The following is a 27,414-nucleotide window of genomic DNA, read 5'->3' as shown; positions in this document are numbered from 1 at the left end:
GTTATGGAGGGCCTATTCCTTTGCTTAGTGCCACAAGATCTTAAATGACCATGGGCCCAAATTTGACATCTTACTGGAAATGTGAGGATTTGACCTTTAGCCAAAATGTAAACGTGGCTAAAAGCTTTTGCCACTTAAATCAAAAGGAAGACAGTTTCACAGTTGAACATCTACTACTAAATTTCAGAGCTTGGAGAAGACATGGCTATATAGAACGATTTCCAGAAAAGTCAAGGGGATAACCCACGCCTTAACTAAATGGGAATGCCCTCTGTGTGCATAATGAAATTAAGGTTGTTCTGCTTTGGTTAGTGCGGTTGCCTCACAGCAAAAAGGTCCTGGGTTCGAGCCCCAGGGTAGTCCAACCTTGGTGGGTGATCCTGGGTTGTCCTCTGTGTGGAGTTTGCATGTTCTCCCTGTGTCTGCGTGGGTTTCCTCCCACAGTCCAAAGACATGTAAGTCAGGTGAATCGGCAGTACTAAATTGTCCCTAGGAATGAGAGTGTGTGTGTGTGTGTGTGTGTGTGTGTGTGTGTGAGTGTGTGCGCGCGCGCGCGCGCGCGCCTTGTGATGGCCTGGTGGCCTGTCCATAGTGTCTCCCCGCCTGCCGCCCAGTGACTGCTGAAATAGGCTCCAGCATCCCTGAGAGCAGGATAAGCGGTTAAGATAATAGATGGATGGATGGATGCTTTATTCTGATGAAAGGCCCAATCCTCATTTGAAGTTTGGCCTTTCTGTTACGCAACCGATACCTCACAACTGGTTATATTTATTTTCTTAATTGATGAGCTTAAAGAAAAAGCACAATTTTGGGCGGCACGGTGGCTCAGTGGTTAGCATTGATGCCTCACAGCAAGAAGGTCCTGGGTTCAAACCCCACGCCATCCCAGGTCCTTTGTGTGCGGAGTCTACATGTTCTCCCCGGTCTGCGTGGGTCTCCTCCGGGTGCTCCGGTTTCCTCCCACCATCAAAACAAGACATGCATAGGCGCCCAAGTGGTGTAGCGGTCTGTTCCGTTGCATATCAACATGGGGATCTCCGGTTTGAATCCCCGTGTTACCTCCTGCTTGGTCGGGCGTCCCTACAGACACAATTGGTCGTGTCTGCAGGAGGGAAGCCAGATGTAGGTATGTGTCCTGGTCACTGCACTAGCACCTCCTTTGGTTGGTTGGGGCAGTTGGTTGGGGCACCTTTTCAGGGGGGAGGGGGAACTGGGGGAATAGCATGATCCTCCCACGCACTACGTCCCCCTGGCCTAACTCCTCACTGTCAGGTGAAAAGAAGCAGCTAGCGACTCCACATGTATTGGTGGAGGCGTGAGGTAGTCTGCAGCCCTCCCCGGATCGGCAGAGGGGGTGGAGCAGCGACCGGAATGGCCCCCAACCAGGCACGTAGCCAGGTAGGTGGTTTTCGTGTCTGAACCCCCCCCCCCGAAACCCCACGGCCCGTCTGAAATGGCACCAATAATTATTTAGTTATCGTTTTGATTATTTGTCACCGCCCCTCTAGCCTGCTCATACACTGCATCTATCGTGACTGACAGGCGTTAAACCTGTCAGTTAATTTGTTTCCAAACATGATGTATCTTATTGGTCTGTTTCGTAAAACAAATAAAATCACACGCTTTTGATTGGCTCAGGGGTCTGACGAGTCAGCTAAGCAACCTGCCACTGGTTATGCTAGCTAAATGGTCGATCTATAGTTTGCTTTTCAAAAGCAATGGAGCCGCCGAAAGCTACCTGTAAATCAGGCAAGAGCAGTAAAGTTAATATTCGTAAAATCAGTGATTTTTTTGTTTCAACGTGTCCCGACTCAAAAAAGAAAAAAAAAGAACATTACAGATGATCTGGTTACTAACGTTACCGATTTTCCGGAGCAAGTGTTAGCAGACCTATTCGCGTCTTAAGCTATGACGTAGGCACGTCCCTGTTGCGTAGGCGCGCGCGCGCGAATTTGCTTCCGGCTCCATCGACTTGTTGACAATATGCCTCACTGCTGTGTCCCCCTTTGTTTAAATCGATCAGAGAGTAAAACTGAGACCAAACTGTCTTTCTATCGCTTTCCTCCGAAAGACAAAGATAAGAAGAGGTGGCTGCAGTTAATACGGTAAGTTGCTATTGAAGAAATGCATTGAAAATCGAAGTTTGGCGCCGACTTTTGTGCTAAGTGCAGACTAGCTACCCTGCACTGCAGACTAGCTATTACCGGTAGCTACCCTCTTGTTACCGAAATCCACGTTACATACTAGACCGGTATTTAGATTTTTAGCTAATTCAACAAGCGAGGATCAATATATGTGCTTTTCCATATGTTTTTCTGCTCAATAAGGCTTTAATCAGAGTGTAGTGGAGGGTAAACAAGCATCGGTTAGCCACTTATGTTGTTACTACTACAACCCTGTCTGTGAAGACATACAGTTACTGTAAGCAAGCATTATGTCAGCTACACACTCGGAAAACTGCATTATTCTATGCATTGTTAGCCCATGATTATCTAAAACGAGATGATGCATCTCAAGGGGATTATCATTAAAGAGACTTGGAGTAAATGCATGAATAAGCAGGGGTACATAACGTTAGATAGTCCAGGTGAATGTGCTGTTTCTGCCTGTTTTGTTACAGTAGTTTCACTTCTGACTTTTCCCATATAAATCAAACAATGAAACTTCATATCTACAAAAAATAATGTTTCTGTAGGGAGACTGACATCTAATTCTAAAGCCTTACTATGTAACCTTTCCTTTATGAAAAGGCTATGAAAAGGCTATAATATTTGCCCCCTCCCAAAAAAAAACTGTATTGTATAGTATGTGAATACAATATAACTTGCCCAATCTGTATGGTAGACTGTTTGTATAATATCATTATACAATCTTTACAGTAGAGTATGTTAACACAATAGAAATTGTGTTTTAAATAATTGATGGTTAAAGTGGCATTCTTTAACTTTTTTTGATAACAAATAAAGTTGATTTTGGTCACAATTTACCACTATCTTTCACTGAAGGAGGTAACAGAGGACTGATTTAGCCTATTTCCCATTCACAAATCCTTCACCATCTGTTACAATGCCCATGTTTGTGACTGTGTCTAACCAGACACAGACACAAAAATGGGCATTGTAGCAGATGCTGAAGGATTTGTGAATGGGAAATAGGCTAAATCAGTCCTCTGTTACCTCCTTCAGTGAAAGATAGTGGTAAATTGTGACCAAAATCAACTTTATTTTTTATCGAAAAAAGTTAAAGAATGCCACTTTAATTGTTCAAATCCAGGGCAGACGATAAGTTACAATGCAGCTTCAAGTTTTCATTGCCAATCATTTCTAAATCTCTCATTCTTTTTTTTTTTACAGGCGTGATGGCTTTACACCAAGCCCCTGCTCAAGGGTGTGCAGTTGGCATTTTCCAAATGGCAAAGCTGCTGGCCCATCACGTTTTGCTTGGAACGAGGGGAAGACTTTCCCAGGCCACCTCAGCCTTCCACACAAGAAGAGAAAAACAGCACCACTCCCTCCCAGTGGTGAAGAAGGGACAAATGAACTTGAATTACAAAATTCTGACATTGCAACCGCAGAGCCCCCTAGTACTTCAGACAAGCCAACCGCAGAGACCCCTAGTACTTCAGACAAGCCAACCGCAGACACCCCTAGTACTTCAGACAACCCAACCGCAGACACCCCTAGTACTTCAGACAACCCAACCGCAGACACCCCTAATACTTCAGACAACCCAACCGCAGACACCCCTGGTACTTCAGACAACCCAACCGCAGACACCCCTGGTACTTCAGACAACCCTTTTAACAGTGTTGCGCTGCTAGAGATAGAGGTTGACATGTTGAGAAGAGAGAATGAAAAATTGAAAAGAGAATTGGAGAAACAAAAACAGACCTTTTCCTTCAGCCAAATATCTTCCAATCGTGTCAAAGTAAAATATTTCACTGGCTTACCAGATGTTGCTACCGTCCTGGTTTTGGAAGCACTCTTATCTAAGTTTGAGCTACAATATCATTCGAATTGGACAGTCCAGTCTATGCCACTAGTCGATCAGTTGCTACTGACTTTGATGAAGCTCAAACTTAATTCTGGTCATGAAGACCTTGCAACCAGGTTTAATTGCAGTACAGCCACAGTTACCAACATTTTTATCACCATTGTCAGTGCCCTGTATGACATTTTATATGTTGGTATGCTTGAGAACAACATCCCCTCCATAGAGAAGAACCAGGCATCGTTGCCAGAGTGTTTCCGTCCGTTTCCTAACTGTAGGATTGTGCTCGATTGCACAGAGTTAGCAGTCTCCAGGACAGAGAGGCTTGACAAACAGAATCATTTATGGAGCCAGTACAAAAAACGGACCACACAACACACAAAGCCTTAATAGGTGTGGCTCCTAATGGAGTGATAACATTTGTCAGTGACTATTATGGTGGAAGTGCCTCAGACAAGGCTATTACATTAGATTCTGGAGTTCTCAATCATCTACGCCCAGGAGACATGGTGATGGCAGATAAAGGCTTCACAATCCGGGACATCTTGCCAGAAGGGGTTTCACTCAACATCCCGTCTTTCCTTGTTAATGGACAGTTCACACAAGAAGAAGTTAAGAAAAACAAACTCATATCCAGTGCTAGGATCCATGTGGAGCGCTCCATTCAGAGGTTGAAATTGTTCAACATTTTGGACAATATCCCATATCAGTTCACTAAAAACATAAACAAAATACTGAAAGTGTGCGTGTGTCTTACCAACCTACAAACACCAATTCTTCGGGAAATAGCATGAAATGACTTGAATAAATGTAAGCAGAATCAGATTCATGTATTTATACTTTTAATAAAGTAATACTGAATTAAGAACACTGCTTGATTTTTTTAATCAAAACACATTTGTAACAAAATGCATAGTGCAAAAACTAATGTCACTGTAAAAAGTATAAAGTGCAAAACATCAACATTGGTAACAAAATGCATAGTGCAAAAACTACTGTCAACGTAAAGAAGAGGATCACCATATGAATACAACATTTAAATATGCAAATTTGCATATATAAATGATAATGATGTACCGTGCATGTTCACATCATGTATACTTTACATTACTTAACCACTTATCCAACCCATATGGTTGGACAGAGTCCTTCAGGGCTCTAACTAAGTGTCTTGTGTTTTATGTTATTATGTTATGCTCTCCTCGAACCATCACCTTAACGTGGTGGAGAGGTTTGAGTGACCCCATGAATCCCGAGAGCTAGGATGACTAAATGAATGCTGGGGTTCATGTGGTTAAGACCATTCTTCTAATATTACATGTTTCCAAACATTTTGGACAAAATAGAACATTTTACATCAAGGTGCCCAGAGATTTCCTGGTGCCCAGCTGACCTGTATCCAACGTGGCCTATAACGTTAATAAGAAACAGATCGTAGCACACATGGTAGCCCTAAAATGGCTGTGATCTTACATGTAAGTCTATATTTCATTAATTCCTAATATGTATTTTAAATTCATTAAACCTTTACAGCGTTACAGTATGTACGATCATAGCCATTCTGGAGCTAGACACATGAAAGGCTAGCCTTGGATCCAAGAACGTCAGTTATTTTAACAAGTCAAACGTCGGAAAACAATTATCTACCGACAAAATAAAGCACTGTCAGTCTTTATCCAAGGCTTATGAATCGCCAGTAAACGTGGGATATAACATCAGAAGCCAGAATACCCAACATTACCAAGCTAACGCTAGCTAACCCTGTTAGCTCACTCACCTCAACCTGATAAACTTTCTGTTTCATGGAAGCCTGTACCTTGCCTTTTATAATGACCCCTGAAACATTTACGTTCACAACTCTATCTGAATTGAAAGCATTGAGACCCTTTTTCACCCTGAGAGGTTCGTCTTTAAAAAAAGACGTTAATGTAAATATATTTACGGGTTCAGACATATTGTTTTGAGTGGAAAATAATGCAGTGAGATTCCCCAAGGCACCGGAAGTATAACTCCGCCCACACGTGACGTCGCGTCGTGACGTCGTGCTTAAGAGCCGCCCTCCTCCTCGGAAACGGAGCCAGAGCTAGCAGACCCGCCGTCCTCTACCTCGGAAACGTTTTCACACGACTTTGTGGATTATATTGGTGGGAAAATATCAGACGAACAGAGAAGAGAAATATACTCACTGGACTGGACGGCCAATATCGGACAAACATTCCCTACAAAACTAGGAGGTAAACTACATTTCCAACGTCATTGGATTGACCAGTTTAGCTGGCTAGTATACTCAACAAGGTCCGACGGTTGTTTTTGTAAGCACTGTGTTGCGTTTGCAGTCGAGCATGTGGGCAAGGGAGGGCACAGAAAAGCTGGCAAGCTAATTAATGCCCACTTCTCAGACTGGAAACATGCTTTAGAGACGTTCAAAGACCATGCACAAAAAGCATATCACAAGGATGCATGTTTGAAAGCGGACAATTTCCAAATGGTTCTCAACAATAAAATGGATGCAATTTCACTGAGGCTAGATTCTGAGAGAAAAAAGCGAGTCCAAGAAAACAGAGAAAACTCAAAAGCATCGTTGATTTTTTGCGGTCGCCAAGAACTCGCCCTGAGAGGTGATATTGATTCAGGACCAGTGACATTGAATGAGCCAACTCACAACGACGGAAATTTCAGGGCTTTACTCAGGTTTAGGGCTACATCTGGCGACACAGTACTGTTACAACACTTGAGTAAATGTGCAGCAAACGCTAGCTGCTGCAGTCCCGATGTACAAAATGAAATAATCAGCATAATTGGAGATGTGATAACAAACAAACTGGTGTTTCGCTGTGTTGGCAGATGAAATGAAAGATGTTTCAGGGCGGGAGCAGCTTTCTGTCTGTGTCAGATACGTGAACCAGCATGACAGCCAATATAGCATCAGAGAGGCCTTTTTGTCCTTTGTTGATATCGAGAAGTTAACCGGGGAGGCAATCGCCAATTCAATCGAAAGTCAGTTGACAAATGCAGGCGTTGATTTACAGTTTTTACGTGGCCAGGGATACGACGGCGCATCTGCCATGAGTGGCCGTTTAAATGGTGCCCAAGCTAAAATCAAAGAGAAACGCAAGCAAGCAGTTTATGTGCACTGTGCCAGCCACAGTTTGAATTTGGTCCTAAACAAGTGCTGCACTGTACAAATGGTGCGAAATTGCTTTGGAACTGTCTCGGAAATCTGCACTTTTTTCCATGATTGGGCTTTGCGGTCTGCCAGTCTGCGACACGAGACGGAACGTCTTTTACCCGACTGCAAGAAAACGCGACTGACGAAGTTGTGTGAAACGAGATGGGTCGAACGCCACGACACAATATTTACATTCAACGAGCTTTTAGACCCTGTGCGATCCAGCCTGCAGAAAATCAGTGAAACCTTCACAGGAGAAACATCTGTCAAAGCCACTCAGCTCTTTAATTCAATTGACAATGCAGAATTCATGCTGTCCATGAATGTGAGTGAGAAGATGCTTGCAAAAACCTACCACCTGTCCACTTCCTTCAGAAGGAAAATTGTGACTTGGTGAGTTGCGTTTCAGCTGCTGATGCTGTTATTAAGCAGGTAGATGAGATGAGGGCTAACTCTGAGATGGAGTTCAGGCAGATTTTCCAAAAGACCTCTTCCCAAGCAGCCAAGTATGGGCTTGAATTTCGACCACGAAGAGGCATGGACTGCAATGAGGATCCATTGAAGGCCTGTGAAAATCACTACCGGCAAAAGCTTTTCATAGTCATGCTTGACTTTTATTCATCACAGATGAAGGAACGCTTCAGCAAACACAGAAATTTGATCTCCAACCTCTGCTCCTTACTGCCATCTAAGGTCAGCATGCTGAACGACAGCTCAGCTCAAGCGCTCTCCAACCTGTATCCTGATGAAGTGTCACCGCATCTGGAAGTTGTAAAGTCAGAAATTGACACCTGGCGGGATAAATGGAAAGATGCAACTTATGTTCCACAAAATGCCATTGAGGCATTCAATGCATGTAACAGTGAGTTGCTTCCAAGCATCTTCAAGCTTCTCCGCGTTTTGACCACTGTGGTGTATTGGATCGAGCACTCGGTGCTTGATTGTGTTGGACTGTCACCACTACTGAGTTCTGTAATACACTGGTCGAGCCTAGGAGTGTGTGATGTCTCCGTCAGTAAAGATCAGACTTGTGCCGCATCCTCGTCTCCGTGTACTTATATATAATAGTGATTAAGTTAGTAACCCACGAATAGTAACACTACAATAGTGTACATAAGAGAAGTCACAACATGGTGTCAGAAGTGGGATTCGACCCCACGCCTCCATTCGGAGCTTCCTGTCACCAGTGCCCATGTCGAGAGAAGTTTTTCCCGTCTGGGAAGTATCAAGGACAAAATGCGCAGTACAATGACGGAAATACGGCTTAATGGACTGACATTGCTCTCGGAGCACAGAGACATTGTGGTGACGCCGGAAGAGGTACTGGACATCTTTTGCAGACAAAAAAGACGATTGGACCTGCTTTTATAAGGTAAGACCCACTTTTATTTATTAATGCATTGATGATTATCTATGGGCCATTAATACGTTGACATTTACCGTACGGTTGGGTATTAGGCTATAGTATACAGTGTGGGAATTTTATTTACCGGTAGCTTTCGGCAGTGTTGCCCGACCCCCCCCCCCCAAAAAAAATATGTTTCTGGCTACGGGCCTGCTCGGAACAGTGGGTAATTGGCCAGGTACAAGTGGGGGGAGAAAACCCCCCCCCAAAAAAGACATTTGTGTTAAGGTTAATACTCCTGTCTGTGCCCCTGGCCAAGCCATAGGAAAAAGAACTGGAGTTGGTCCGCGGGCGCTGCACCGCAGCTGCCCACTGCTCCTGTACATTGGATGGGTTAAATGCAGAAACAAATTTCGTTGTAACCGCAAGACGGTACAATGACAAAAAATAAATAAGATAAAATAAAATAAAAAATACTTTAAGGGTTTTTCCAAATGATCGACACAAGGATTGAGGATATTTGACATTTTGGTTTTTGAATGTATTTTGGACCAGTAGAGGGTTTGTTTTTAACCAGCATTCTTTGCAGATACTGGACCGAAATGAATTTGTAATTTCAGCTGAAGCTGGATCTAAAAGATGAAAAGATATTGTTCTGGTAAAAATCTGTTCAAAACCTGGACTGAACCTTTCCGTCTTTGGTCTGTAGTTGAAAGCAGGCAGACTCGTCAACAAAATTAATTTAATTCAGGTTTCATATACATGACATTTTCGTTTCTCGCAGTTTACTGAGAAAAGTCAACAAATCTCACATTGTTAGGTGGCACACTTACGTTGATTCAGAATGAACCGCAGAAAAACTGATCCACTACATCACTCTTTTTGGTGGGGAGGGGGAGGGTTCCCCCTTTTTCTCCCCAATTTTACCCGGTGTTGTGTATTGATAAATGTTCTATCATTCACTGTTGATACGGAACTACTTATTGTTTACATGTTGTTGACCGGATGTAACCCCGCCCAGAAAGGAGATAAATATTAGGTGCAAAAGCGCCAAAACCCAGAACTGCGCTCTCCAATGCCTTGACAGTCAGGTGGACATGTACAGCCGAGCGATATGAATAAAAGCTCCTTTACATAAAGTCATCTCCGGGTACTTTGTCAATAAGAACGCAACACTGGCGACGAGGGGGATTCGTTTTTCCACGAAAACTTTTTCTTCTGAGACGGAGAAAAAGGTGTGAGAGAAGAGAGAGCTAACCGGAGCAACGCGCTAGCTAGCAAGCAAAGGAGCAACTAGCAACGTCAGTCACGAAATGGCTGTGTTTAGCAGTGAGTCGGGTTTGTGCTTCAACGAGGCTAACGAAAGCTTCAGCACGTACGAGGATCGTTTTGCACAGTTTATCGAAGCCAACGGGATTGAGGAGGGGAAGCAACGGGCTGTGTTCCTATCCGTGGTGGGTGCAAAGACTTTCGCTTTACTGACTGACTTGGTAGCGCCAAAGAAGCCATCGGAAACGCCATTAGCTGATATTTTTAAAGCATTGAGGGACTTTTATGTGCCAAAGAAGAATGTCCTGAGCGAACGTTATAGCTTCCGTGCCCGCAAGTGTAACGGGGGCAGTCCTATGCTGTTCTATGCTGGTCAGCCTGCTGCACGCCCGTCACTCTCATCAGTAGCTCTGCGTTGTGTTCTATTTTCGGTGGGGTCCCAGGTGTTGTGGGGGCCCTCAGTTTCTCATCATCATCATCATGATCAAAGAAGGAGGGGGGGACACACAGGACTCTATTTGGCCCACCTTGCCATTTATTTTGGTTTCAAACTCTTCGACAAACGTCCAGTCCTCCAGCGGGAGCGGTGTTTCTTACGGACGTGGGGGTCGAAGTTCAACCACTACCCGGACTTCACTCGTGTGCGTTAGAAGGAGAAACCGTCCACGGGACTCCGATGTAAGAAAGGATAAACAAGTATTTTATCCCACAGCTTGCAGTATCTTCTTACAGGGATACTCAAAGTTACGTTCTCCTCAACCAGCAAAAAAAACTGTCCTACGGTAAGAAACACGTGTGGCTCGGCTCGATTGCTGCTTGAGACTCCTCCCACAAAACAAAATGGCCTCTACCGCGTTCCCTCTTCCGTGTACCCACAAGACCTCTCTCTTAAAGCGACAGTACACGTATATGACGGTCGTTGTAAAACATATATAAAAGTAAATAATGACATAAAATAAAATGTAGTAAACACAAATAACAGCACACAGACAGGATTTGGTGATATTTCATACTCAAACAAAATAAAATAAAAACATTAATTTTAACCTGGTTACATTCACCCCTCCTGAAATTCACCAACATCCTGACAGCAGGATAAAAAGAGAAAGAGGAAAGGAAAAGCCCATCACTGACTACTGGCACAAGTGAAAAGAAGGACCTAGTCCTCCAGTCAACTTAGGAGCTACCTCGGTTACGAGGTTCAGAAAATAATGAGGTTGATCAAGTCTCAGTATTCCCCTAGATCAATGTGACGCCTGATATGCCACACCATGCACTTGGCCCAAAACAACCCTGTCTGATAGACACCTAATAACTCACATTAAACTAGTTTGAATGACTCCAACCTCAATCAAAGTTCAAACCCTCACACTCCGTAGAAATGGCATCTGAGCCATAGATTCTATTAACCTGTTCACTGACCTCACCACCCTCCCTGTGCGTGTCCTAACCCGACCATCGCTCTCTACTTGTGTGCGTGAGACAGTGCGAGCTGCAACATCTGTATCGAGTGAGTGTGGTGCTTCTGTGTGCGAATCAGTGTGAGATATAACATCTACATCGAGTGAGTGTGATGCCTCTATGTGTGGTGCATGTGTGTTGGGTGGAGACTGAGCAGTGGCCCCCACAGGACTGACTACCAGACTAGACGGAATGAACTCTCCCGCTTCTGCCCACTCAGATCTAGGCGAGTCTCCAAGTGATGAGACTGCTAGCCCCACTGCATCCTCTGAGACCGTCAGGACATCTGCACTGTCCTCCTCATCGGACTCTGCGCAGTCAAACAACTGACTGGTTGTACTGGACTCCTCACCCTGATCTAACTCAGGAAGGGGCAAGAAGTTGACCTCCAACAAACGGTTCCTGTGCACCACCCTGGTGTGCCCCTCTGCATCCTGAATCTTGTAGACGTGGATATTGGGGTTGACACCGACAACCGTGTACACTCCGTTCTCCCATTTGTCAGCCAACTTTCTCTTCCCTCGCTCACTCTGGTTCGCAACCAAAACACGATCCCCGACAGACAGGACAGTGCCCTTGGCATGTCTGTTGTACTGTCGCGCCTGATGCTGCTGCTCAGCCGTGGAGTGCTTCTGAGCGATCTCCATTGCACTCCTTAGACAGGAAAGCAGAGACTGAGCATAAGAGTCATAATCAACAACGTGAGGGTCATGCAAAACCTGCCTGAACATAACATCCACCGGCAGTCTTGGGACACGCCCATACATCAGGAAGAAAGGCGCGTAACCCGTGGTCTCGTGAACAGTGGCATTGTACGCGAGCGTGAGAGAATGGATCTGCTGAGGCCACTGTTGCTTCTGCTGAAGCGGAAGGGAACGGAGCATATTCCCCATCGTGCGATTAAACCGCTCTGTCCCGCCATTACCCATAGGATGGTAGGCCGTCGTGTGGGACTTCGCTACACCCGCCAACCTGAGAAGCTCTGCAATCAGGTTGCTCTCAAAGTTTGTGCCCTGGTCAGAATGTATTCTCTCCGGAAACCCGTAAACACAGAATACATGATCCCAGAGTTTATTGGCGACCTGCTTCGCTGTCTGATTGGCGCAGGGGAACGCGTGAGCAAGCTTAGTGAAGTGGTCAGTAACCACTAGGACATCGACCGACCGCTGCTTACTGTCCTCAGCGGACCAGAAATCCATACACACAAGCTGCATCGGTGCGGAGGTTTTAATGCTCTCCAGGGGCGCGCAAGCAGCTGGCTCTGGGGTCTTCCCAAACACACATCTCCGACAGCATCTGACATATGCTCTGATATCCCTCTCCATGTCAGGCCAATAAAAACGCTGCCTTGCAAGAGAGAGAGTACGGTCCTGGCCCTGATGACCAGCGTGATCGTGGATGCCAGACAGTGCCTTGTCTTTCAGACTCAGAGGTAAAACATACTGAGACCTCCTCTGCTTGGACACTGGGTCCTTTGTCACCCTGTACAAGACACCATCATTGACTTCCAACTTCTCCCACTGTTTCAGCAGCCTGAGGACCTTCTGGTCAGCACCATGCCTCTCACGTCTCGATGGCCGCTTCCGAACAGCGACAAAGGGCAACACCTTGGAGATGCAGGGGTCCTGCTCCTGACTCAACCTGAGCTCCTCGGTGGATAACATTGGCAGTGTATCCTGACCACCCGACAGATGCTGAACGTGCTGGACCAAACTGAGTGCTGTGAATACTGATGCATCAGGCCAGTCACATTTGGCTTGACAAAAAGCCCTGACCTGAGCTGCATCACAAGCAAACCCAGATCGCGCACTACTCACTGTTTGGGACTGGCAACTGAGTCTGAAAACATCCTGCACAGAGTCCCCCTCAACCCCGTCGGCTTCCTGAACAAGGGCCGGGTAGGGCTCCCTAAGTAGCCTCTGACTGACGGGCTTGGAAAAAGGGTCGCGACTCAAGGCATCCGCCACCACGTTTTTCTTCCCTGGCAGGTGTTTGAGATCGAAAGTGTAAGACGCCAACTTAGACACCCAGCGGATCTCACACGCGTCAAGCTTCGGCTTCGTTAGGAGATAAGTCAGCGGATTATTATCTGTCCAAACGGTGAAGCTTTGACCCTTCAGCCAGTGGCTGAACTTTTCACAAACACTCCACTTCAGCGCCATGAACTCCAGTCTATGAGCTGGATACTTCTGCTGTGAGGCACTGAGGGACTTGCTTGCAAAACCAACAGGTCTGGCCTTGGACTCTCCTCGGGGCACTTGAGACAGCACCGCGCCGAGTCCGTCCAAAGACGCATCGACCGACAAAATGAAAGGCACCTCAAAGTCTGGATGGGCAAGCACCACACACTCCAGTAACATCGTCTTCAACAGATCAAATGCTTCCCCACATTCCACCGTCCAGTCTGCGGAGGTAAGCTTACGGAAGCTGCCATGGGGCTTCTTATCCTTAGCTGACCTCCCCCTCCTCTTTTGTCCAGCTGTAAGGGCGAACAGGGGCTTAGCCACGGAGGAGCAGTTCGGGAGGAAATGCTGGTAGTAAAATACCATACCAAGGAAAGATTTGATCCTACGAACAGAAGGCGTGCACCCATCACCTTCCATGAGATCCTGCACTGTCATGTTGGAGATGACCTCTACTTTGGAGGGATCGACAGACACACCTCCGCCATCAACCACGTGGCCCAAAAACCGCACCCGCTTCTGCAGCAGATGACACTTCTTCGGAGCCAGTTTCAAGTTGTTCTCCCTCAACCTCTGAAATACAGTGCGGAGCCTCGACAGAGCCTCAACCTCTGACGGCGCGAAGACAAGAAGATCATCAAGATAGCACAAAAGCTTCGTGAAGTTCAGATCCCCAAAGATCCCAATCATCATTCTCATGAAGGCTGCAGGGCTATTACAAAGGCCCTGTGGCATGCGATTGTATTCATGCAACCCAAGGGGAGTCGTGAAAGCAGTGTACTTCTTGTCATCTTCATGCATTGGGATGTTGAAGAAGCCAGAGGTGAGGTCCATCGTACTAAAGAGGCAGTTACCACCCAGCGCGGCAAGACAGTCCGACTGGTGTGGCAAGGGATGAGCGTCTTTCAAGGTCCGAGCATTCAGCCATCTGAAATCAGTGCAGATCCGAAGCCCGCCATCCTTCTTCCATACCATAACCAGCGGTGAAGCGTATGCGCTCGAGGACTTCCGGATAATCCCTTTCTCCTCCATATCAGTGAGAACCTGTCTCAACTTCTGATAGTGGGCTGGGGGAACCCTCCTGTAGGGCAAGCGAAAGGGGCGCTCATCCACCAGATGGATGCGATGTGTGTATCCTGTGACCTCGCCACAGTCCAGAGAGTCCCTGGAGAAGATGTCATGGTACTCGGTGAGCAGCTGAGTGAGCTGGGACTTGCATGCCTCACTAACCTGACAGGAGCTGAGGTCAATGTCACTGAGTCCGAGCTCTGACAAACTCCTAGCCGGCTGGACAGGGGGACAGGCACTCTCTGTGGCATTGGACTCATGCCTCCCTGCAACTGATTGCAGTCCCTGGAAAACATTAAAGTCCTCAATCGCCAAGCATGGAAACACATCAGCCAACTTGCAGTTCCTTTTCAGTGTGATGGCTTTGTCAGATGGATCGACAACAGTCATGGGTACCCACCTATCACCCCAGAGCGGTGTGACAAGTCGACCTACGAGGACACTGCGTGGCATGGCCTTGGAGTCTGTCGGCTCCACAACAACAGTGCTTCCAGCTGACATAGGCACCTTAGCAGGAAGTCTGCCCCAGACTAAGTGCTCGTGCCTCGGTGAGAGTGTCACGGCCTGGGTGAGCTTAACAGTACCTATCTTCTCAGGAACTGCACCACCCCTCCAGCGCTCTACATTCGTGAACATGGACAAGAACTGTTCAACGTCAGGACTAGACGGATGTTCCTGTCTGGACGCGATGTCCCAGTACTCAGTACCACTCTTGAGTACATGGGCCACATGTTTAATGACGTTTGTGCCGACTATCAGATCATCATGCTGACCGGGCACGACCAGAGTGGGTATGACAAAGGAAATACCATAAAGCTGCATGTTGAGGTCATAAAAACCATCAGGCCTAGTCTCCAGACCACCGCAGCCAATCAAGACAATGTTCTCTTCAGGCTGCTGCTTCTCAGGTAAAACACCCCCAGAGCGGAGCTTCTCTACTGCATTTTCACTGATACTGCATGACATAGAGCCAGTATCCAACATGCCATTAAGCTGCACACTCTGGTTGACAAGAACAGGAGCATAGAACAAGTCACTGAAAGCCTGAATCCTCTGTGTCGCCTGAATGACCATACGCGAACCCTGAGGTGCTTTGGCACACTTGTCTTCATACAAGTGAGCCAGGTCGGAGACATCAGTGAGGGATACATCTACATTACCCACACCATCCCTCTCTAGGTGTGGGTTTAGTAGTTTAACGGACGAGACTGATGACCAGCTCTTCCACCAGGCAGAGAACGGAGCTGGTTGGGCGGCTGAGGGTGAGGGCAGTCCCTCTTCCAATGACCAGGAGACAAACAGTTTATACATCGGTTCTCCCGGCTGCAGTGGGAAAATGTGGAGTGATCCGGAGACTTACAAACCCTGCACAACCTCTGTGGTGCGTCTGGCACCCGCCCTGCGGCGTTAGCTGGCGGTTGAGTCAGCGTTGGTGTCCGGACTGCAGCGCTAACTGGAACCTGAGTCTGCATTGTGACCAAACGGTCTAGCAAGCTCACCAAACTCCTCATATAGTCATCACCGCCAGAGACAGGTGCGGGAGACGGTGCGGGAGACGGTGTAGGAGACCCTGCACAAAATGGTATAGGAGATGACGCATGAGCCGGGACGGGAGATGGCACCACTGGCACGGTCGTGTTCAAGTCGGGAGCCATGTCGACTACAGGGACATGAACCTGTGAATGGAACCTACGCTCTACCGCGCCTGCTTCACGTTGTCCACCTGCAGCAACACGGGACTTCCTCTCCAGCATGTGCTCATCAAGCCTCTCCTGGATCTCGCTAGCAGACCATTTCCCTGCGGACTTGAACTTAAAAACATTGGCAAGAGACTGATCTGGACAGTGTTTGATAAACATCATGCTTACCTCGTGGCTTGGCTCTTCAATACTACGGCCCTGCCACTTCAAGCATTCGTCAGCCACCTCCACTGTTTTATTAAGCCTAATCCAATACTCCATAGCGTCCTCACCTGGCTTGGGCAGCGTACTGTAAAAGTCCGCCAGGGGCATGCTCGAGTATGTGAGGTCACTAAAGTGTTGCTTCAGTACATCAAAAATAATGTGGGGGTTCGCTATGTGGTCGACAGATGTGTTGCGCAGCTTTATCCTCACCACGTCCCCTGCTTTCCCCATAAGCTTAGCTAGAATCTCATGTGACTGCTCACTAACTGGAATGGCTCGCTTCCTCAAATACAAAGTCATAAGGCTCTCCCACTCATGAACTGTAAACTTATCAGAGCTATCGCCCCTGAAAATAGGAGGCTCCCTAGCGTCTGTCAGCATTACTACTCTAACACTAGGAGCTGTCTCCAAACGCTGTTCAGCAGACCTAGCACTGTCTGTGTGTGTGTTTCTAAGCATTTGTTTTTCCTGCAGCTTAGCAGTGATTGACTCTCCTATCTTCTCTGCTAACTGAGTAATGAGTGTGGCTAACTCACCCACTGGCTGCTCGCTGTTACCTAGCACAGCCCCTTCGCTGATACCTGGCCTGGCCCGTTCTATGTAGCGTGTGGAGGTGAACTGAGGAGTGCCAAATGTGGACGGGTCTCTAGGTCCTGGTGCTCTGGTGTCTGGTTCCCCGCCCTCTAAGAGCTGCCCGAAACTCCTACCTACACCTAGCCGTAAACCCCCACCCACATCTAACTGGTACCCCCTCTCCATACCACACTGGCGATCCAAAAGATCCTGATCAGCAATGTTACCCCCACCTACGTACGAACCACCCTCTGCCATGTTCCTACCTCTAACACTCAGATAAAATAAAAAATAAAATAAAAAAGTGAAAAGCTCAATTCATTTAAATAATTGAATCTAGAAATCACTAAGAGATTGAAACAATCGCACACAATCAACAAATTCACCAATAGATTAATCACATATGCACATATCCAGTAGTTTAGATCAATAGATTATTCACACGAGTCCTTCAATCACATCAACATTAACCTTTTTTTCATTTTTTTTCTCGTGTGTTTTTCTTCCTTCAATATATACAAATGTCCTGTTCACAAGCCCAGTCCATGGTAACCACAGCTATGACTGTCCAGTGTCCACACAGCTCAACACCAGTCCACTGTAACATGAGCGTACAGTCTATAGAAATACCTGAGGACGTCTGGGGCTTGATGACGACAGCAGCCTCCCGCGGCGAGCAACTGATGTCGCTCTCAGGATCCAGGAGGGTCACGGCACCAATGTAACGGGGGCAGTCCTATGCTGTTCTATGCTGGTCAGCCTGCTGCACGCCCGTCACTCTCATCAGTAGCTCTGCGTTGTGTTCTATTTTCGGTGGGGTCCCAGGTGTTGTGGGGGCCCTCAGTTTCTCATCATCATCATCATGATCAAAGAAGGAGGGGGGGACACACAGGACTCTATTTGGCCCACCTTGCCATTTATTTTGGTTTCAAACTCTTCGACAAACGTCCAGTCCTCCAGCGGGAGCGGTGTTTCTTACGGACGTGGGGGTCGAAGTTCAACCACTACCCGGATTTCACTCGTGTGCGTTAGAAGGAGAAACCGTCCACGGGACTCCGATGTAAGAAAGGATAAACAAGTATTTTATCCCACAGCTTGCAGTATCTTCTTACAGGGATACTCAAAGTTACGTTCTCCTCAACCAGCAAAAAAAACTGTCCTACGGTAAGAAACACGTGTGGCTCGGCTCGATTGCTGCTTGAGACTCCTCCCACAAAACAAAATGGCCTCTCCCGCGTTCCCTCTTCCGTGTACCCACAAGACCTCTCTCTTAAAGCGACAGTACACGTATATGACGGTCGTTGTAAAACATATATAAAAGTAAATAATGACATAAAATAAAATGTAGTAAACACAAATAACAGCACACAGACAGGATTTGGTGATATTTCATACTCAAACAAAATAAAATAAAAACATTAATTTTAACCTGGTTACACAAGCAACAAAGTGGTGAGTCTCTAGCCGAGTATGTTGCCGCGCTAAAAGGGTTAGCAGCCTCTTGCGCATTTGGCGCGACGCTAGAAGAACAACTGAGAGATCAGCTAGTATATGGTATCAGTAGTAAAGAGCTGAGAACTAAGCTGTTGAGTGCTGCTTATGGACAAGAGCTAAACTGGGCTAAAGTGATGGACACGGTGAACAATTTTGAGTGGACATCCACGAGTCTTAGAGCGTTTCAGCAAGCTCCGCTGAGAACAGACATTGTGAGAGCCAGCAGTTACAAAGGGAGCGCCAGTGCGCGCGGAAACGCGGCACACGACATGAAAAAGGGCGCCAGGGACACGGCGTGCTACCGGTGCCTCGGAGAGGGACATCAAGCAGCGACATGCAGGTACAAAGAGTTCCAGTGCAGAGCCTGCAACCGGAAGGGCCATCTGGAGAGGGCGTGCAGGTCCACTGCATCATCGGAGTCGGAGACGGCCAACCAAGGCGGCAGCTCCAGACGGGGACCTAGGACGAGCAGGAGGGCCAATCCTGCAGAGAGGCAGACTCGCTACATCACCAGGGAGGAGTCTCTCCACGAGCAGTAAAGTGCATCGGAGGAAGAGACTGATGATGAGGACTACAGGGCCTCCAACAAAACCCACAAGCTGACCATCATCGAGCTAACAGGGACTGAAAAAGACTTGGGGTTGTTTTCCGTTACCGGTAGGCCTAAAAATGATAATGAATATGTCAGACCATATATGGTCATGGTGAGATGTAATGGTGTAAAGATCAAAATGGAGGTAGATACAGGCGCAGCCATGAGTATCATAAATGAGAAACTGTACAGACAGAGGTTTAGCAAGTGTAAACTAATGCCATGTGATGTAAGTTTAAAAACTTATTCTTCAGAGCCGATTCCATTGTTGGGTAAATTCCAAGTGAAAGTACAGGTGGTTAGCGACGCCACGCCCAAGTTTTGGAAAGCAAGATCAGTGCCTTATGCACTGACTACAACAGTAGAACAGCAGCTCAGCACAGATGCAAGAGAAACACAAGGGTTACAGGCAGTCCTAGAACCCTCCAGCCCAATCAGAAGGTGAAGGTTAGGAATTTTCGGGGAGGGGATGGGAAGAAATGGAAACCAGGGGTGATAGAGCGAGCTGTAAGGCCAGTGACTTACTTAGTCAAGGTAGAGGGGGAAACCCTCAACAAACACATTGACCAGTTGATCACAGATAAGACCACAGACAACACAGGAGACCCAGAATTTGACATTGCAGAACATGTGTTTGTCAGGGCTCCAGAAACAGAGGTGGTACCCAGTGGTGAACTGGAAAGAGATGAAGCACCTGCCGCTACTGAAGCACCACGCACCAGACCACAGCGAAACAGGCGAGCACCTGATAGGTTAACTTTATAATCTGCTTAGGAGAAACATAGGTTATAAACAACTGTTCATTGATTGTAAACAACTGTTCATTGAGTGTTGACTGTAATAGGAAAAAGAATGTCACTGCTGTGGGTGGAAAACGGGTTTTTTTTTTTTTGTTTCAGATGAAAATATGAGAGGTTTAAAGTTTCTGGGGAGGAATGTTGTGTATTGATAAATGTTCTATCATTCACTGTTGATACGGAACTACTTATTGTTTACATGTTGTTGACCGGATGTAACCCCGCCCAGAAAGGAGATAAATATTAGGTGCAAAAGCGCCAAAACCCAGAACTGCGCTCTCCAATGCCTTGACAGTCAGGTGGACATGTACAGCCGAGAGATATGAATAAAAGCTCATTTACATAAAGTCATCTCCGGGTACTTTGTCAATAAGAACGCAACACCCGGCAAATTACCCCACTCTTCCGAGCCGTCCCGGTCGCTGCTGTTTTTTTTTCTTTCCCCAAGTTAGCCAGGTCCTGTTTGTATTTCTATACCATCTACATATTTTTGTCCTGTCACTTTTTTTGTTTCGCTTTATCTGTTTATTTTATTTTCTTGTAAGATGTCTCCCTCTCCAGAGCTCGGTGAGCCGTCTGTGTGTAATATTAATGGTGTTTTTTTTTTGTTTTTTTTACCCCCCCCCCCTTTTTTTTTTCTTTCTCCCTAATAGTAACCGTCCAATTACCCCACTCTTCTGGGCCATCCCGGTCACTGCTCCACCCGCTTTGCCAATCCGGGGAGGGCTGCAGACTACCACATGCCTCCTCCGATACATGTGGAGTTGCCAGCCACTTCTTTTCACCTGACAGTGAGGAGTTTCGCCAGGGGGATGTGGCACGTGGGAAGATCACGCTATTCCCCCCAGTTCCCCCTCCCTCCTGAACAGGCACTCCGACCAACCAGAGGAGGCGCTAGTGCAGCGACCAGGACACATACCCACATCCGGCTTCCCACCTACAGACACGGCCAATTGTGTCTGTAGGGACACCCAACCAAGCCGGAGGTAACACGGGGATTCAAACCGACCATCCCCGTGTTGGTAGGCAACGGAATAGACCACTATGCTACCCGGACACCTGACTATGCCACTTTTAATTAGATAGGCAGCATCTTTCTTACCTTGTTCCTGGAGCTCATGTTAATCACCAAGTCTCCCTCATCCAATAGCCCGCAGGCATAGCCGATGTTGACAGCTGTCTCTGGCTTGTCACCAGTGAGCACCCACACCTGGATCCCTGCCTCCCGCAGTGCCACAATAGTGTCACGGACACTCTCTTGCAGTTGGTCCTCAATGCCTGTGGCCCCTGAGGGACAAATATTCGAGGTTAGAAGTCATCTGACCTTAATTTAGTGCTAGATCATGTCACACATATATCTTTTTATATGTCTTCTTTTGAGTGAATACTCATTCAGTGTGTATGTCACTGACTTACCTAACAATGTCAAGTTTGTCTCTAGGTGAACAGCACTGTCCCTGACAAGGTTTTCTCTGTTATCTATAGCAGCAAGAGCTCTCTGTCTGATTACTGACCAGTCATTATACGTCTTTTGACGCAACACCTGCAACACAGACCAGGCATAGTGAAGAGATGAAAAGGATCTCTTTTTATAAAAGACACATGAAACTAAAGATTAATAAGTCCGAATACGCACCTTCTTTGCAAAGCAAAGTGTACTCAGCCCCTCCTTAGCATAGCAGTCTAGGTGTTTTTGTGTATTTGCCGCTATACTCCCCCAAGTCCCATTTAAGTACTCTGGAAGTAAAACGAGATAAATGTGATTTTAATTTGATTGGTTTTAAACAGTGTGACTGTGTAACGACCATGGATGTGTAGACTCACTGGCCCTTGGCTAATGGGTCGGACCCTTTAGTTGACTGGTTAGCACATTTGCCTGTGGTGCAGGGAACCCAGGTTCAATTCCCGGCTGCCCCCTGAATTCTAGCTACATTGGTGGCAGTGGTCGGATACATATGCGCTCAGCGGCGTGAGGGAGCTGGTATGCTGAGGCGCAGTGATGCGTTTCCTGAAGGAGGCAGGTAGTGTAACAGTGTAACGACCACAGATGTGTAGACTCGCTGGCCCTTAGCTAACAGGTCAGTTCTTGCTACATTCACCAATGCAGCAAGAATTCAGCAGGCAGCCCGGAATCGAACCTGTGTTCCCCACACCACGGGCGATTACGCTAACCAGTCAACTACAGGGTCCGACCCATTAGCCAAGGGCTAGCGAATCTACACATTCATAGTCGTTACACCGTTACACTAACAAAGAGTATATGAATTAGTGAAGAAAGCTGCGCAATAAGCGTCCACCATATTATGACATATCAATATTAAATACAATATTAAACGGCCTACTTACACTCACCGGCCACTTTATTAGGCACACCTGTCCAACTGCTCGTTAACGCAAATTTTTAATCAGCCAATCACATGGCAGCAACTCAATGCATTTAGGCATGTAGACATGGTCAAGACGATCTGCTGCAGTTCAAACCGAGCATCAGAATGGGGAAGAAAGGTGATTTAAGTGACTTTGAACGTGGCATGGTTGTTGGTGCCAGACGGGCTGGTCTGAGTATTTCAGAAACTGCTGATCTACTGGGATTTTCACGCACAACCATCTCTAGGGTTTACAGAGAATGGTCAGAAAAAGAGAAAATATCCAGTGAGCGGCAGTTCTGTGGGCGAAAATGCCTTGTTGATGCCAGAGGTCAGAGGAGGATGGCCAGACTGGTTCGAGCTTACAGAAAGGCAACAGTAACTCAAATAACCACTCATTACAACCGAGGTATGCAGAAGAGCATCTCTGAATGCACAACACGTCGAACCTTGAGGCAGATGGGCTACAGCAGCAGAAGACCACACCGGGTGCCACTCCTGTCAGCTAAGAACAGGAAACTGAGGCTACAATTCGCACAGGCTCACCAAAATTGGACAATAGAAGATTGGAAAAACGTTGCCTGCTCTGATGAGTCTCGATTTCTGCTGCGACATTCGGATGGTAGGGTCAGAATTTGGCGTCAACAACATGAAAGCATGGATCCATCCTGCCTTGTATCAATGGTTCAGGCTGGTGGTGGTGGTGTAATGGTGTGGGGGATATTTTCTTGGCACACTTTGGGCCCCTTAGTACCAATTGTGCATCGTGTCAACGCCACAGCCTACCTGAGTATTCTTGCTGACCATGTCCATCCCTTTATGACCACAGTGTTCCCATCTTCTGATGGCTACTTCCAGCAGGATAACGCGCCATGTCATAAAGCTCGAATCATCTCAGACTGGTTTCTTGAACATGACAATGAGTTCACTGTACTCAAATGGCCTCCACAGTCACCAGATCTCAATCCAATAGAGCACCTTTGGGATGTGGTGGACCGGGAGATTCGCATCATGGATGTGCAGCCGACAAATCTGCATCAACTGCGTGATGCTATCATGTCAATATGGACCAAACTCTCTGAGGAATGTTTCCAGTACCTTGTTGAATCTATGCCACGAAGGATTAAGGCAGTTCTGAAGGCAAAAGGGGGTCCAACCCGGTACTAGCAAGGTGTACCTAATAAAGTGGCCAGTGAGTGTATATCACTGTGAAATATGTATACATGATTTTACAACAGCTTCTTTTAACTAAACATGTACCAGCATACGGTGCATCAAGTAGTTCCATGATAGTATAGTCTGCACCTTTAATGTAGAGCACCAGCTCTCTGGTGATTGGGTGTCGCACCAGGATAGACATTCTCTTCCTGTTGGAATCAAAAGCCAGTGTGTCCAGCACCTCAAACACCAGTTCCTCCTTAGGTGGGAGCCTTACGGTCACGCTGTCAGGGGTCCTTGCCAACAAAGTGAAGCCATATGCCTTAGCTGCATACACCAAGGCTGCCTCGTCAGGGCTCTCCGCCTCATAGCACAGCCTATCTGAGTCAACCATTGACCGGCTGTTCTGGGATCGGCTATGGAGGGTACCTTTTGTGGCACTGGGGCCTCCAGACACATCCATTTTGGCAGAACGATTACAGTGGGTCTCCTCTACAGCTGAGCTTTCAGAGAAAGTATGCCTTGATTTGGAGAAAGGCTGCCCGGTGGAAATAGTTTGGCGAAGGGCATCAATCTTTCTTGCCAGGCTCGATAAGTTGTCTGATGGATAATTTGACTCGGAGGATCTGGGGTGTCTGCTCACCTTGGGAAAAAACAGAACAGGCATTTATACAGTGGCCACTTTTTTTTTTAATGTTACCTTTTGGCAGATTACTTTCATTTCAATGGCTGACATTTCAGCAAAACCACTTGGAACCTAGATGTCCGTATCCTTCAAAGCAGAGATGTCCAAATTCAACCCAAAATACAAACAAAGTTCTTGTGTGCTTTAACCTTCAATTACAGACTAAAAGAGGAATCCGCAAGCTTCATCATTCTGCAAGAACTTAGAAGTGCACAGTCAAGAACGAGTAATCAAATTAATAAGGGTGACCCTGAGTCCCTCTGTGAATCTCCCCTCACTGTGTGGTTAATTTAGAAAAGAGGCAAAGCCATTTCATCGGGGGCCTTAAAGAGCAATTACAGAAATTAGCACTGACCATTGATAAGAAAGGAGGGAGCGTTGGCCAAAAATTCCTACAAGCTTGACAAATTCAACTAAATTTGAGAGGGTTGAATGTAGCTGCTGCTGCTGTTGGCGTAATTTGGATTTCTCTAAAATCTTACAGCCAGATATCTGACCAGCAGCTTTGTATACACCGAAGTTCAATCATAAATGACTAATACGTTTGACAGGCGATTGGTTGGTAGCAAAAAGATAAAGACAGACAGACAATATCAGTAGGTCTATTGATAGAAGAATAGCCTCGTAAGAACCAGGAATGTATCAATCCATGCATTGTCTTTTGCTTTGCCCTCCAACTCTGCTTCTCATCCATAGTCACAGCAAACACAGCGCTCACCCTCTGTCTCTGAGCAGTTGCCGTGGAAACCACTACAGTATTGCAGATGGCGAGAGCCAGAAAAAAGTCCAGGTAGGGATCTGTGTTCTGGCTGCTGCTGCTGTTGCTGCTCATCCCTATTCCTGCAACCCGCTGGAGCAGCTTCCCATCTGGAACCACCTCAGTTTCCTGTTGGGAATGGTTATGGTTCATCAGTGTGTTAATTAATATGTTCATTCATTAGTATGCATCCTTCCTTCCTTCTTTCTGTCCATCCTTCCTTACGTCCGTCCATCCTTCCTTTCTTTCTTTCCTCCGCTAAGAGCAAAAACTGATCTAACATGACTGATATGGACCAGGAACACTTTATTTGTCATTTCACTTCATGCACTTGCGTACACGAAATGAAACGAAATGCCGCTTCCCCCAACCCACAGCAGTACAACACAAAAACAAAAACACATCCCAAAACTAAAAGAACATACATATCCAAACTAACACATATATCCAAACTAACAAATAAATAAATGAAAATAAAAATCATTGTCCAAGGGAACGAACGCCAGCCAGAGAGACTGTTGGAACCACCAGTCTGCATGGGTTAGCAGTTAGCTTAGCCCGCCCCGCTTCCACGTCCTGTCAGACCGCCCTCGAAGTTTCCTCCTAGGGTGCAGCTCCACACAGGAGCCGTGGTCCCTGGGCCCACCGGACGAAACAAACCAAGCTCTCCCAGCCGATCCAGCGCCAGCTCTCCCAGCCAGACATCCTCGACAAACCTCCCCGCATTCTTCATGATGACATCAAAAACACCACAGTCAACACCAGGTGAGACCGCTGCCTGACCGCCCTCGGTGTTATCGGAACTGCCGGTCTGCAGGGGCTAGCAGTTAGCTTAGCCTGCCCCGCTCCCCCAGCCATCAAACGAAAAACAAAACTAGACACAGACGTGGACAAAGACACTGAATGGATGGTACTGGGTGAGGCCGCTGCACACGCGAATTCACGCAGCCATCTTCCCACACCGTAAGCGGAAATGTTAGAAATGATGAACCTGTGTAAGATTTAACCTTCATCTAATTGTGTTTTTGTTTGATTTGCAGCAGAAGTTCAAACAGTCAAGCTTCAAGGATGAAGAAAGCAAGCAAGAAAGTAAGTGTTAGACAACAGTGGAATTGTGTGTGCTAAGATGATAGAGATGCAAGAAACACAGCAGAGAGGACTGAATTGAATACCATAAAAAAGGCTCAGTTTTGAGCACAGGGGCCAGGATCAATGTAGGAACACAACAACAACATAGAAAAACATGTTTTTGCTGTCTCAGCTTGCATCCCCATGACAACATAGACCTGTGCTCTATACCCGGTGTTTAAAAATAGAAAACAGATCTCTGGTTACTGTACTGTATATCAAGGCCATGATGACTAATCTATAGTGCATGCTTACAGTTAATGTGATATCAGTAGTCCATGCGTAATGTAACCCAGCGTGACCATATGTTCCTTCACAGACAAAGGGGCAGCTCTGAGCCGAAATGGATGTGCTCATACACTGGCGCCTAGCAGCTTGGCCATCTGCAGTGGGGACTGGCACCACGAGGCCTTGTGCCACTGAGGTGGGCCAGATTCTAGAAAGATTAAGGAAAACTGAAGTTTCCTGAATGTGTACTCAGATGTGAAATATATGTAAGGAAAGGGATCATTTTTTTATTCTGGTTTTGGTCATAGCTGAGAAACGAAAGAAGTATAAGGGGTTTGCCGAAATGGGTAAAAGGCATGTACACAAGATTCATTCTGAACTCGAAAGTTCAATAATTTGTTCATTAGATGATATGTTTTCGCAAAATTTATTAGTTCATTTTGCTTGTTTTGCTGGTCTGCTGAAACAGTCATATGAGAGACTACAGCGTATTCAAAACACTGCTGCCAGACTTAAAACAAGAATAAGGGAGAGGGAGCACATCACTCCTGTTTAAGCTGCATTTCATCCTTCTGCAAGTTTCAGGACTAACAGGTATCCTTACACCTGCAGGACCAGATGAAGCAATGTGACAGGCTTCCTTGTGGAATGCCTGTTCTCTGGTTTGTAGTTTATCAGTGCTAATGAAGCATGTTCCTTCTTCACATGAGATTTTCTTTGTATGTGTAGGTGATTTAGCTTAAAGGAATAGAAAACATAATGTAAATACACACATGGATTCCTTGCTTGTAATATTGAGAGCCTGTGAAAAAAGCTTCATGTATGTTTGACCGTTGATAAGAAAGTAGTGAGGATTTTTGTATTACAGTTGTAGTAACACTTGGAGGTACCGTGTGCTGAAAAAATGGGATGTCAGAGTATTTATACCAGGGGTATTTCTTTGTGTGGCTAAAATAATTTCAATATCAGCAGTCATGAAATTTTTGTCGATGAGGGAATTTTGCCTAAAAACTGAGTTTTATCTTATATTGGTTATTTAAGTTGTATGAGCTGTTTCATTAGTTTATATCATAATTTATTTTCCTAACTGTTCCTAACACTCCTCCAGAGAGTGTGTCCAGTGTCCTTGAGCAAGACACTGCACCCTTAACTGCTCCTGATGATCAGGTTGGCGCCTTGCATGGCAGCCTCTGCCATCAGTGTATGAATGAATGTATGTGTGAATGAGTGAATGTGAGGCATACACT

The 27,414-nt window shown here is 46.4% G+C and overlaps 1 protein-coding gene across 1 annotated transcript in view; it reads right to left on the bottom strand.

Moving 5' to 3' along the window:
• The window catches only part of atp10b (ATPase phospholipid transporting 10B), a 40,484-nt gene that overhangs the window by 4,625 nt on the left and 8,445 nt on the right, over positions 1-27,414 (bottom strand). Inside the window, 6 exon segments of the mRNA XM_056276704.1 lie at positions 20,948-21,132; positions 21,262-21,388; positions 21,482-21,557; positions 21,694-21,738; positions 23,489-24,012; positions 24,773-24,940. Of these exon segments, the coding sequence (XP_056132679.1) occupies positions 20,948-21,132; positions 21,262-21,388; positions 21,482-21,557; positions 21,694-21,738; positions 23,489-24,012; positions 24,773-24,940 (1,125 nt within the window).

The sequence above is a fragment of the Lampris incognitus genome, chromosome 1, assembly GCF_029633865.1.
Source record: "Lampris incognitus isolate fLamInc1 chromosome 1, fLamInc1.hap2, whole genome shotgun sequence".
NCBI lineage: Eukaryota > Metazoa > Chordata > Actinopteri > Lampriformes > Lampridae > Lampris > Lampris incognitus.
The sequence above is the reverse complement of the archived record's forward strand: the minus strand, read 5'-3'. Positions and strand labels throughout refer to the sequence as shown.